The 13,749-nt window shown below is 40.8% G+C and overlaps 1 protein-coding gene across 7 annotated transcripts in view; it reads left to right on the top strand.

The window, feature by feature from the left end:
- ccdc186 (coiled-coil domain-containing protein 186) overlaps positions 1–13,749 on the top strand; it is a 124,007-nt gene that overhangs the window by 47,073 nt on the left and 63,185 nt on the right. For all 7 annotated transcript variants that reach the window (XM_073027800.1, XM_073027797.1, XM_073027798.1 and 4 more), the window contains exons 5-6: positions 4,673–4,885; positions 6,106–6,225. In XM_073027800.1, coding sequence (XP_072883901.1) covers positions 4,673–4,885; positions 6,106–6,225 — 333 coding nt within the window. The remainder of the gene's footprint in view (positions 1–4,672; positions 4,886–6,105; positions 6,226–13,749) is intronic.

The raw sequence follows: 13,749 nt of genomic DNA, 5'->3' as shown, positions 1-13,749 counted from the left end.
TGTCCCCCTTCTCCTTCCACACGGATAATTAGGCTGACCATATTTTTTTTACCCTAATGCTGGATAGAAGATACGAAGCAGTAACACCAAAGCCCCCAGGATGCTAATTGTTCTTGATAGTGTGGTTGGCGCTCTGCTAAATGGAGGTGATATAGTCACCGCTGTCCTGTGACTGCAGCAAAGGGTTTGATGGATGTCTCGAAGTATGTCATTACGATAAGAATTAATTATCTCTTATTGATGGGTGGCAGTTGGATCTGTCCCAATCCTGCACATGCTGATGGTGATCAGCAGTATGTGACCGCTCGAAATAGAGCTGCCCTGCCCTTTTGCTCTGTCTGGTTGGTGTCGCTGCTGAGGCTGGCCGAGTGCATGCTTTGTGGTGTCACATTGCGGTTTCCATCATGGCTGACATCAGCTCTCGGGTGAAAGCGGCGCTGTTGATTTTGGCGAGTGAGCAATTTTATACCAATATATAATCCTGAACTTTGTCTGCATTCTGTAAGATAGCGCATTTAGAGTTGACTTAGCTAAAAATAGTGCTGCTGTAATGCACCGTTTGTGCTAATTGGAGGTCACAAACAGAGCATGAGAGTTTTAGTAGTGTATATATAGTGTGTGTGTGTGTGTGTGTGTGTAATATATATGTACAGCGAGAGATAGCCAGGGAGCCCAAGACCTTTGTGAATTGTAGTGATTTTATGTATTTCACTGTATTGCTGACGCAGAAAGAAATGACGTATGTGAGTGGTGATAAACCTGATTCTGATATGGGTCTCTATTCTGAACTGAGAGTGGGAAGGGGAATCGTGATGGGGAAGGGAGAATGGAGGGAGTGGGAAGCACCAGAGAGACATTCTGTAATGATCCATAAGTAAATTGTTTGGAATCAAATGACCTTGCCTGGTGTCTCAGGGCTGAGTGTGTCTCCATTCATGCCCCCCACCCCGCACCCCTGGTGCTTCTTCTCTGCTGCCTGTCCCACACCCTTTCCACGTCGCTCCACCTTCGCCATTCCCAACGTGCTTTGCTCCATGAATTTACAAACTCACTTTCTGGTCCACATTGACAAATAGAGTGCTGTGCAAATGCTAAGCCACCCTGGCTGGACCTCTACTTTCTGTGATTTTTATTAACGACCTGGATGTGGGGGTAGAAGGGTGGGATGGCAAGTTTGCAGACGACACAAAAGTTGGTGGTGGTGTAGATAGTGTAGAGGATTGTCGAAGATTGCAGAGATACATTGATAGGATGCAGAAGTGGGCTGAGTAGTGGCAGATGGAGTTCAACCCGGAGAAGTGTGAGTTGGTACACTTTGGAAGGACAAACTCTGAGGCAGAGTACAAAGTAAATGGCAGGATACTTAGTAGTGTGGAGGAGCAGAGGGATCTGGGGGTACATGTCCACAGATCCCTGAAAGTTGCCTCACAGGTAGATAGGGTGTTAAGAAAGCTTATAGACAATAGACAATAGGTGCAGAAGTAGACCATTCGGCCCTTCGAGCCTGCACCGCCATTTTGAGATCATGGCTGATCATCTACTATCAATACCAGGTTCCTGCCTTGTCCCCATATCCCTTGATTCCCCTATCCATAAGATACCTATCTATCTCCTTCTTGAAAGCATCCAGAGAATTGGCCTCCACTACTTTCCGAGGCAGTGCATTCCAGACCCCCACAACTCTGGGAGAAGAAGTTTTTCCTTAACTCTGTCCTAAATGACCTACCCCTTATTCTCAAACCATGCCCTCTGGTACTGGACTCTCCCAGCATCTGGAACATATTTCCTGCCTCTATCTTGTCCAATCCCTTAATAATCTTATATGTTTCAATCAGATCCCCTCTAAATCTCCTTAATTCTAGCGTGTACAAGCCCAGTCTCTCTAACCTCTCTGCGTAAGACAGTCCAGACATCCCAGGAATTAACCTCGTGAATCTACGCTGCACTTCCTCTACAGCCAGGATGTCCTTCCTTAACCCTGGAGACCAAAACTGTACACAATACTCCAGGTGTGGTCTCACCAGAGCTCTGTACAAATGCAAGAGGACTTCCTTGCTCTTGTACTCAATTCCCTTTGTAATAAAGGCCAACATTCCATTAGCCTTCTTCACTGCCTGCTGCACTTGCTCATTCACCTTCAGTGACTGATGAACAAGGACTCCTAGATCTCTTTATATTTCTCCCTTACCTAACTCTACACCATTCAGATAATAATCTGCCTTCCTGTTCTTACTCCCAAAGTGGATAACCTCACACTTATTCACATTAAACGTCATCTGCCAAGTATCTGCCCACTCACCCAGCCTATCCAAGTCACCCTGAATTCTCCTATCATCCTCATCACATGTCACACTGCCACCCAGCTTAGTATCATCAGCAAATTTGCTGATGTTATTCTCAATGCCTTCATCTAAATCGTTGACGTAAATCATAAACAGCTGTGGTCCCAATACCGAGCCCTGTGGCACCCCACTAGTCACCACCTGCCATTCCGAGAAACACCCATTCACCGCTACCCTTTGCTTTCTATCTGCCAACCAGTTTTCTATCCATGTCAATGTCTTCCCCCCCAATGCCATGAGCTTTGATTTTACCCACCAATCTCCTATGTGGGACCTTATCAAATGCCTTCTGAAAATCGAGGTACACTACATCCACTGGATCTCCCCCATCTAACTTCCTGGTTACATCCTCGAAAAACTCCAATAGATTAGTCAAGCATGATTTACCCTTGGTAAATCCATGCTGGCTCGGCCCAATCCTATCACTGCTATCTAGATATGCCACTATTTCATCTTTAATAATGGACTCTAGCATCTTTCCCACCACCGATGTCAGGCTGACAGGTCGATAGTTCTCTGTTTTCTCCCTCCCTCCTTTCTTAAGTGGGATGACATTAGCCATTCTCCAATACTCAGGAACTGATCCTGAATCTAAGGAACATTGGAACATGATTACCAATGCATCCGCAATTTCCAGGGCCACCTCCTTTAGTACCCTAGGATGCAGACCATCTGGACCTGGGGATTTGTCAGCCTTCAGTCTCATCAGTCTACTCATCACCGTTTCCTTCCTAATGTCAGTCTGTTTCATTTCCTCTGTTACCCTATGTCCTTGGCCCATCCATACATCTGGGAGATTGCTTGTGTCTTCCTTAGTGAAGACAGATCTAAAGTACTTATTAAGTTCTTCTGCCATTTCTCTGTTTCCCATAACAATTTCACCCAATTCATTCTTCAAGGGCCCAACATTGTTCTTAACTATCTTCTTTCTCTTCACATACCTGAAAAAGCTTTTGCTATCCTCCTTTATATTCCTGGCTAGCTTGCGTTCGTACCTCATTTTTTCTCCCCGTATTGCCTTTTTAGTTGAGTTCTGTTGTTCCTTAAAAACTTCCCAATCATCTGTCCTCCCACTCACTTTAGCTCTGTCATACTTCCTTCTTTTTAAATGCTATGCAATCTCTGACTTCCTTTGTCAACCACTGTGGCCCCTTTCCCCCCTTTGAATCCTTCCTTCTCCGGGGGATGAACTGATTTTGCACCTTGTGCATTATTCCCAAGAATACCTGCCATTGCTGTTCCACTGTCTTTTCTGCTAGGATATCTGTCCAGTCAACTTTGGCCAGCTCCTCCCTCATGGCTCCATAGTTTCCCCTGTTCAACTGCAACACTGACACCTCCAAGCTGCCCTTATCCTTCTCAAATTGCAGATAAAAACTTATCATATTATGATCACTACCTCCTAATGGCTCCTTTACTTCAAGATCTTTTTTCAAATCCTGTTCATTACATAACACTAAATCCAGAATAGCCTTGTCCCTGGTCGGCTCTCGTACAAGCTGTTCCAAGAATGCATCCCGTAGTGGGGTGTTAGCACCCTTATGGGATGTTAGCTTTCATAAGTCGAGCGATAGAGTTTAAGAGTCGCGATGTAATGATGCAGCTGTATAAAACTCTAGTTAGGCCACACTTGGAGTACTGTGTCCAGTTCTGGTCGCCTCACTATAGGAAGGATGTGGAAGCATTGGAAAGGGTACAGAGGAGATTTACCAGGATGCTGCCTGGTTTAGAGAGTATGGATTATGATCAGAGATTAAGGGAGCTAGGGCTTTACTCTTTAAGAGAAGGAGGATGAGAGGAGACATGATAGAGGTGTACAAGATATTAAGAGGAATAGACAGAGTGGACAGCCAGCGCCTCTTCCCCAGGGCACCACTGCTCAGTACAAGAGGACATGGCTTTATGGTAAGGGGAGGGAAGTTCAAGGGGGATATTAGAGGAAGGTTTTTCACTCAGAGAGTGGTTGGTGAGTGGAATGCACTGCCTGAGTCAGTGGTGGAGGCAGATACACTAGTGAAGTTTAAGAGACTACTAGACGTATATGGAGGAATTTAAGGTGGGGGGTTATATGGGAGGCAGGGTTTGAGGGCCAGCACAACATTGTGAGCTGAAGGGCCTGTAATGTGCTGTTCTATTCTATGTTCTATATACTGTACGTGCCTAAGACTTTGGGATTTCACGAAAGACTGAAGTAATTTTATCCAAATTATGTTTACATTCAAGCTTAATTTATGTTGCTTTATTTTGTGAATATTAATGAAAGATGGGTTTTTTTCAGTTTTCTGTCTTTAAAAACCAGACTTGTTATTGGTTGTGTTCTTACTGTATAGACTAATAGAAAATGTGAAGAGGCTCGACAAGAAAAAGAAGCCATGGTAATGAAATATGTTCGTGGAGAAAAAGAGGCACTTGATCTTCGAAAAGAGAAGGAAGGGATTGAAAAGAAGTTACGTGATACAAACCGAGAGCTGGAGAAACTGACAATGAAGACCAAGCAGCTCACACAAGAGAAGACCAGATTGCAACAGCTATACGAGGCAAAGGTAATCTATCTAAGTCATAGCTTCATTCTTGAGGGAAATGTGGTAAATTAACTGTAGAAATGCTGACCTCAGTTATTAAAGAGAAAATTTTCCCTCTTTTGATTTCTAGCATAATATCTATCCAGAAGGAGTCTTTCTTTAGAGGAGGTTTTTCTCTTCAGAATATGACAAATTCTTGGAGTATGGTTTTATGTCTAGGAATTGTCTCCCACTTTGAGCCATTGGTTTATATGCCTGTTGTATAAAGGGATAACTTTTCCTAGATTGCTCTTCATGGGTTATCGTTCACTTTATTACATAATGTCTACATTGCAGGGTTGACCCTAGTAGGAGCGTGTGCCAAAGCATGCTGCACTCAGAGCAAAACTATAGTGTTCAGTCAAAAGAAAATTAAACAGCTTTTTTTTTAGAAAACTAAGGAATGCTGACTTAATCTGATATTTGTTAAAGCTTTGAATTGCACCTTTTATTACAGCAGTTTCATTCACTTCCAAGCATCCATTTAGTCATTAATGACTCATCAAACTTTGAAGTACATTTATTATCGAAGTAGCTATACTGTAAACAACCTTGAGATTTGTTTCCATACAGGCAGTCACAAAACAAAGAAACCCACTGCAGCAATGGCCATAGTTCAGCTTGTTCCTCGCTCTCCCGCCTGTGCCCCATCACCTTGATTCAGCCTGTACACACCACACCACAGCCATCTGCACCTCCGAGGCTTTAATTCATACCGCAAAAATGCCGGGTTGTACAGGCATACCCTCATTGGAAGTTGCAAGCCATTTTGCAGACATTATTAGTGGAAAAAGAATTGAATAAATTGGTAAGGGAGCAAGAATGTTTACACAAACGGGCAGGCAGAACGTGAACTAATATGTGATTGAGTAAGAGTGGCTCAGTGCATTCGTAAAGCGCTCTCATTGGCTGATTGAATGTTTACTGTAATGGCAGCTGCTCTTGAGAAGATTTAAGTGTTGTTTAGAATGAATTTTTATCATTTCAAACAAATTGAATAACCGGGTTGTAACGAATCAGTGCTATGTAGGGTAGCGTTATGCAGGGTCTGAGCGTATATACGCAAATAGTACAACTACTCAGTGTATTGGGAGTACTGATAGGGCAAATATTTTCTTTATTTATTTCAGATTTCCGACATCTGCAACACGTTATTTTGCCATACCTACTTTAAAAAATCTGTATATGTTTTATGGTTGCAGGAAGGGGAAGCCACAAGGCTCAACAGAGAGGTTGAAAAACTGAAGGAAGACATTAATTCCAACATCATCAAAGTGAAATGGGCCCAAAACAAGTTAAAAAGCGAAATGGATACACACAAGGTTTGTCAAATTTTTGCAAGTCGTTTTTTATCATATTTCAGCTCTTTATGCTTCTAGACCGGGGTTCCCAACCTTTATTATGCCATGGACCAATACCAGTAAGCAAGGGGTCTGTGGACCCAGGTTGGGAATCACTGTTCTAGAGATTAATGAAAAAGAAACATTAAAATCTTTTATATTTGGGTACTGATGCACCATCAATAACTCTCGGAGACTGGAAGTGAACGATAGGCTTTTATTAACAGCAAAAGGGAGCACGACATCTCGAAGACTGAGGGAGGAGCAGTGCCCCAATCGCCTTTATACAGGGGTCTGTGGGAGGAGCCACAGGAGCAGTCAGCAGAGGGGTGTGTCCAGACAGGTATATGTAGTTTACCACAGGTAGTTCCTCTAGCGTGGCGTGTGTGTTACTCTGGATTTCCAGCATTTGCAGAATCTCTTGTATGTGTCTCAGAATGGTTGCTAATGGATGGGTGTGATCAAAAATGAGGAGGCACAAATATCTGTAGAATTGCAGGACTAGAAGGGACTAGGGAGTAGAACTGTGGAGGTGGTTGAAATCATTGAAATTAATTCAATCTCAATAATTTTATAATATTTGTTATTTTCAACATTAAGTTTAACACTAGTATAAACACAGATGTTCTGTTGCTTGTTGTCATTTGTAGAATCAATTGAAAATGGTTGTCAATGTCTGCAGTAGAAATCACCAACTGTCCTATCCGTCTCTCTTGTTGACTTTCCCACCCAGGATGATGATGATGAAGGTTAAACAACTCCCATATTTGTTACATAATGTTGATACTTTGCATATTAAGTTTCTAGTTATTTGCAGAAGTTTCCCATCAGACAAGGGGCAAATCTTTCTGGTGAATCCATCCCTTCTCATATTGACCCTATACACTGGATAGGGAGCTCTTGATTCTGTGTCTTTGTATAATTTTGCTGAAAGAGAAATGTTAATGAGAAGCAGAATAGGCCTGAGTTACTTCCTTGGGGGACTTCAGAGTTGACGATTGGGATGTAGGAGAAAATATGAAGATTCTATAATATAATACAAAAAAAAATAATGATTCAGCCACCATGATAGCATGGTGGTTAGTGCAATGCTGTTACAGCTGGGGGTGTCAGAGTTCAGAGTTCATTCCCAACGTCCTCTGCGAGGAGTCTCTAAGTCCATCCCAATGGAATGTGTGGTGGGTTTTCTCTGGGTGCTCTGGCTTCCCCCCTCAGTCCAAAGACATACTGGGTAGGTTAATTGGTCATTGTAAATTGTCATGGTTGTTAGGAATTGCTGGATTGGCAGGACTCAAAGAGCCAGAAGGGCCTACTCTGCACTGTATTGCTAAATAAATGAATTATTTTATTAATATATATGATGCAAATATATAATCTTTTGCTTTGTAGATGCTAATGTTGTTAACCTTGTTGCTGCAGAAGGTTGAGTTGGATGACTTGGAGTCACTGTGGCAGGGAAGTCTGAATGTAAGGATTTGAACTGGAATTAGAGGAAACCTGGATTTTGGAGATTGCACATCTTACTGGGATAGAGTTTTGCATTAAGGATTTGAAAATTTAGGATTTTAGAAAAATCAAATTCTGCATTCTTAGGATTCACTGTTTAAAGCACTTCAGCTCTTAAGAAAGAAAAAAGACTTTTAGTGTGAATATTGAATACGTTTGCATAAAAGTATTACATTTTAAGAATAGATAAATTTTCAAATTCACACCAGGAATTCTTGAGCAACACACACTTAATGCTGGAGGAACTAAGCAGGTCAGGCAGCATCTATAGAGAGAAATTAGCTGTTATCGTTTTGGTCCAAGACCCTTAACAGGACTGGAAAGGAACTGTCAAATATATTGGGCCCTTTTTATCCCCCTCGTTCTGTTTTAGTTTCTTGATAAATCTGACTGAATAATTTGCGTTTCTGCATTGCTGCTTTTCTCATTCATTATTCTAACCTGACTATATTTTGTATCACCACCAGATGGCACTATAGGATTTGGGCACCAAGTACAAATGACTGCTTCATTACAGAATTGTTTTGCTTGTTGAGTGATTGATTACATGTTTTGCAAATGAGATCAGGAATAATATCATATGGTAAAGTAAAAGGGAATAATTTCATGATAATAATGGAGTATGCATTTTACTTTCAACATGTTTTAAATGTTTGTATTTGCTAACAGTTGGAGTTGAGTTTGGTTATATTTTGAAAGGAAAATGTTAAACTGTATTTCTTAATGTTAATCCATAACAATTATTATTTAATGGTGTCTGTAGAGTTGATTCCTGACCCTTAAAACATATTGTGTTACCTTTTTATTTACCGGTTGTACTTTACTCTTCCATTCTTATTAAAGTAATATTTACTAAAATTTAAGTCATGGCTTTGCATACATGAGAAACTGATAGGCTAATTATATAAATTGAAAATCAAATTATACTTGCATGGAAAATTGAGTGTGCTATCTTCTTTTATTAATAATGCATAATAGAGTTTGTGTAAGTTTATTGGAACTATCCATGTCAAATTATGCATATTCCATCTGGATTGTATATTAAATCCACAAAGATATTTTGCTGATCACCTAAATTAGGGACAAATTTCTCAGAATCGGGTTTACGATCTCGGCATGTGATTATGAAATTTCTTCTTTTGTGGCGGCAACATAGTACAAAGACATAACAATCTACAAATTACAGAAACTAAATAGTACAAAAAAAGGAACAATAAAGAAGTGTTCATGGGTTCATGAATTGTTCAGAAATCTAATGGCAAAGGGGAAGAAACTATTCCTGAGTCATTGACTGTGGATCTTCAATCTCCTGTACCTCCTCTCTGATGATAGTAAAAAGAAGAGAGCAAGTCCTGGATGGTGAAGATCACACCTTCATGAGGCAGCACATCTTGAAGATGTTCTTAATGGTGGAAAGTGCTGTGTCCATGATGGAGCTATGACCCTTGGCAGCCTCTTCTGATTCTCTGCACTGGTACCTCCATACCAGACAGTGATGCAGATAGTAATGTGATACAGAAGTACTCTCCAAGGTACATCTGTAGAAATCTTTGGTGGCATAGGTAATCTCAAGCTCCTAATGAAATATAGCCTCCTCTGTGCTGCCTTCTTAATTGCATCAATTCTTTGGGTCCAGGATGGATTTCTGAGATGTTGACACCCAGGAACTTGAAGCTGCACAGTCTTTTTTTTTGACTGCTTATCTTTATGAGGACTGGTGTATGTTCTCCTGATTTCCCTTTTCTGAAGTCCATAATCAGTTCCTTGGTCTTACTGACATCAAGTACAAGGTTGCAGTTGTGGCACCTCTCAACAAGCAGATCTGTCTCAGTCTTGTACGCCTCCTCATCACCATGTGAGTGAATTTATAGATGGTGTCTGAGCTGTGCCTACCACACAGTCATGATTGTAGAAAGAGTAGAGCAGTGGGTTAAACACACATCCATGAGGTGCACTTGTGTTGGTTGTCAGAGAGGTGGAGATGTTATTTCCAATCAACACTGACTGTCGTCTTCTGAACACAAAGTCAAGAAAACAGTTGTAGAGAAAGGTACAGAAAGAACAGCTTCCGGTCAAGATGACACCAGCGTACAATGCTCCCTCGGTTGTTATCTTCCAGATAGCTGATGAAAACATCTTTTTACTTCTTTTACGCCGATTTTCCACCTTAATTGTTTTTCTGGGACTGTTAGAACCTGTAATTTACAGTTTGAAGATGGTTTGAGTAATCCACCACTTTGCTGTCTCCAAGAAGATTCCAATATCCGGACCTGACTTGCACTACCTTACTTTCCCTTTTCTATTTTCAAATTATGATTTATAATTTAAATTTTTATTATATTTACTTTGATTTGTACTTCAGGGAGTGCGAAGCGCAGAATCAAATATCGCTGTGATGATTTATGCTCTAGTATCAATTGTTTGGTGACAATAAAAGTAAAGTAAAGGAAGCTAGCACATATTTGGACGGCCTTGATGCAAAGATACTTTGAGATGAGGACACGGACTGATTTCCGACTCCATTAATTGCCGATTAAAGTGTCAAGGAATATTGAGACATTGAGGTGAATGTGGAAGATGAGCAAGAGTTCAGCACAGACTGCCTTCTTTTTGATTGCTGCCAGAGAAGGAAACTGTGAGCTGCCTATCACTGTGTGGCTCAATGTGGTAGCTGGATTGGCCTCTCTTCCCTCTCTTTTGGTGAATGTTGGTGATAATCATAGGATGGTGTCGTGCTCCTGTGTTTATGCATTGGAATAGTGTGTTTATGGACTGTGGACATTTTCAGTCTTATGGCTTTTATATTCTGTGTTTTTTATCACCTGTTTCGTTTCTGTTTCTGTGTGCAAAGGGAGGGTGTTTGGGGGTTGATGTACTGTTAGTTTATTTTGGATGAGGATAGGGTTGTTTTGGGGGGGGGGGGGGTCGATGCTCCTGTTCCGTTTTGTGTGGGGCCAGGGGGGATTTTGGGTTGATGATCAGGATGCTGTTCTTTTTTGTGTGGGGGGGATGGGTTTGATGTTTCTCTCTAAATGATTTTCATGTTTTTGCCTTGTGGCTGTCTGGAGAAGACAAATTTCAGAGTTGTATATGGATTTATGCTTTGTTAATAAATGAACCTTTAAACCTTTTGAACTTTGAGACACCAAGGTTTTGAGGCCTGTTATTAGTACTGACAGAATGGTGGTGTTGAACAAGAAGTTTAATCGATAAACAATAGCTTTTTGGATGTACTGTGGTTGTCTGTGTGCTCCAAAGCAGAATAGAGAGCCTGTGAGATTGAATGTGCTGTAGACCAGTTGTGATGGTAGATGAACTGCAGTGGGTCCAGGTTCTTGCTCAGGCAGGACTTAAGCCTAGTCATGACCAGTCCCTCAGTGTGAGTGCTACTGGGTGATAGTCATTGAGGCATCTCACCTTGCCCTTCCTGGGCGTCAGAATGACTGCTGCTTTTGAACCAGGTGAGAACCTCAGACTGCAGCAGTGAGAGGTTAAAGATGTCCTTGCACACTCCAGCTATTTGATTGGTACATGCTTTCAGTACCCAACAAGGTACACTTTCGAGGCCTCCTATCTTGCTGGGTTCCTCTTGAAGGATATTTGGACTTCAGTCTCTAAGACAAAACATCTTACAGATTGACCACCGATTTTCTAGCACTATTGGTTCCTGAGCCTTGTCTGATTAATGTTTTTGCCAGATTAAAAGAAGTCGTGCAATAGTAATGGCAAAAATGGATTGTAGATGCTTAAAAACATCATAATTAAATAAAAATTACTGTGGTTACAAAGAATGTTGTTTCTCAGTTATCCTTTTTAACATTTCATCCAGGCAAAGTTGCTTCATGTGTACTGATCTCTCTCTAATTTTTCTTGCATCAAATAAAAATTTATTGGCTCTTGATCCATCATAAAGGGACATATCTCTAACTCTTTGATTAAATCACCCAACAACTCAATTAACTTGTCAATAATAAATCTTTCAGTTTCATCTGTTTCATCATCACTGCCATCATCACTTGCAGTGTTTTTAATCAGCACTCAGAACACTGTTTGTAATTTCAGAGTCCGTAAGGTGACACACAACAGGTGTTTTGTCGACAATCATCCACTCATGTAGATTTTCTTCTTTAACACTACTTGCTACATCTTTGAAAGCAGGTCCTGTAACACTTTTTGCTTATGCAAGCAAATCATGAACAACTACTTTCTCCTTTGGTACACAAAATCTTGTAAAATTATTGTCAAGCTTTTCTTCAGACACATTATCAAACATCAAGACAGTTCACAACTTACATTTGCCATTCTTTAGTGTTGAAGGTTCTACCTTTTCCCACCCTCAAGCAATGAACCAATGCATGTCCTTCATGTTAAATTCTTTAATTCACCTCATCCAACAGACATTTCATGAAGTGAGCGATACTTGACCTTTAGAGAACGCAGTATTGATCTTGGGTTTGGATAGGCAATGTACAGTTTGGCGGTAAATACACTGTAAAACTTTATTCTTATACAGGTGTTCAACTTTGGGGTGATCTGAACAGTTATCCAAAAATAAGAATTTTGCAATCTTCATGTAGCCCTACAGATTTGTAATATGCTCTGGCTTCCGGCACAAAATATTTTTCAAACCATTCGAACATAATGTCGGTGGTAATCCAGCCATTTTTATTTGTGCGATATGTTGCCGGGGGAATTTTAACCCCTTTCAAGACCCTAGGGTATTTGCTTTATCCAGTCACCGGTGGTTTACATCTGTGAGTACCTGCTGTGCTGGAGCACCCTAAAATGGTAACTGTCCTTGGATTGTTTGAATCCCGTGGGGTCTTCTTCGTCTTCTGTTGCTAATGTTTGCCTAGGTGTGCATCGCCAGTGTAGTGCAGTTTCATCTGCTCAGGATTGAGGTTTCGTCAGCTCTGAGTTTCGCAAATTGGAACGTGTACTCGGTAGCTCCTTCATGGTTTGCAGACCGTTTTTCTCCACACACTTTATGCATGGAAATTCTTTGAACATTTGAAGCCATTCTTCACTATAGTCATGTGTTGTAATGTTCACAGGTTCTAATTTAAGTTCTTTATGGAACAACTTAGTTTGGTTCATCATACTGCCCAACAAGTCAGCTCCATCACTCCAACACTGGTGAAACCATTCAATCATCACTTGATTATGCTTAGTGCTCTTAACAACTTTCATAGTTTTTTCTAATGCTCATTTGCCTTAGCGAATCACTGTTCGCATAGAATTGTAATTTTTTTCTCTTTATTTCTTCATATCATTCAGAATTGACAAACCATTGCCATATAAGTCACACAGCTTATGCGCAGAAACAGCTTGGTCCAGTTTTCTCAACATTTCGACCTTATCTTGGATTGATATGGACTGATGTTTACATTTGACACCACCATAGTACCTGCACATCTTGGAAGCCATTGCAAGGGTTAAATTTACATAAGATAAGCAAGAATAAGCACAAAATATTGGGACTACCAACACAAAGTGCAATTAAATAATAAAAATAGCATGCTTTTGTAAAAATGAGTTTTGTACCAGTGCCATCTGGTGGCCATCCAGTAAACTGTGTCTTGTAATTTCATCCAAATTAAAAGAGGTGCCAAACCATCAGTTTCAAGAAAATTGGTGGCCAACCTGTAATGTCATTGAATGCAATGGGAACTTATATTGAGGCTATGTTATTTTCTCATTCAAAATGTGTATAAATGGTTCTGTGCTTCCTACCAGGAGAAACCTAGCAGCATACAGTATTAGGTTTGGTGGTGCTTCATATACCCCTTACATTTTTAGGTTTTGTCTGGTATAAAGTTACGGCATTCAAACCCTACCACAGCTTTTGTGCACCTGATTGTGCCTCTCTAGTTTCACATAGAATTTTTTTTTCACTCTCGCGTTGACCTCCCATAGGTTGTACCGGGACTTCTTGTAGGATTAGATAGAATGCCGTGGATCTAACCCTCAGCAGACTGTGAATCTCCTGCGTTATCCAGG

The sequence above is a fragment of the Hemitrygon akajei genome, chromosome 23 (assembly GCF_048418815.1).
Source record: "Hemitrygon akajei chromosome 23, sHemAka1.3, whole genome shotgun sequence".
Taxonomy (NCBI): Eukaryota; Metazoa; Chordata; class Chondrichthyes; order Myliobatiformes; family Dasyatidae; genus Hemitrygon; species Hemitrygon akajei.
Note: the sequence above shows the minus strand (reverse complement) of the source record. Positions and strands in the feature narration are given on the sequence as shown.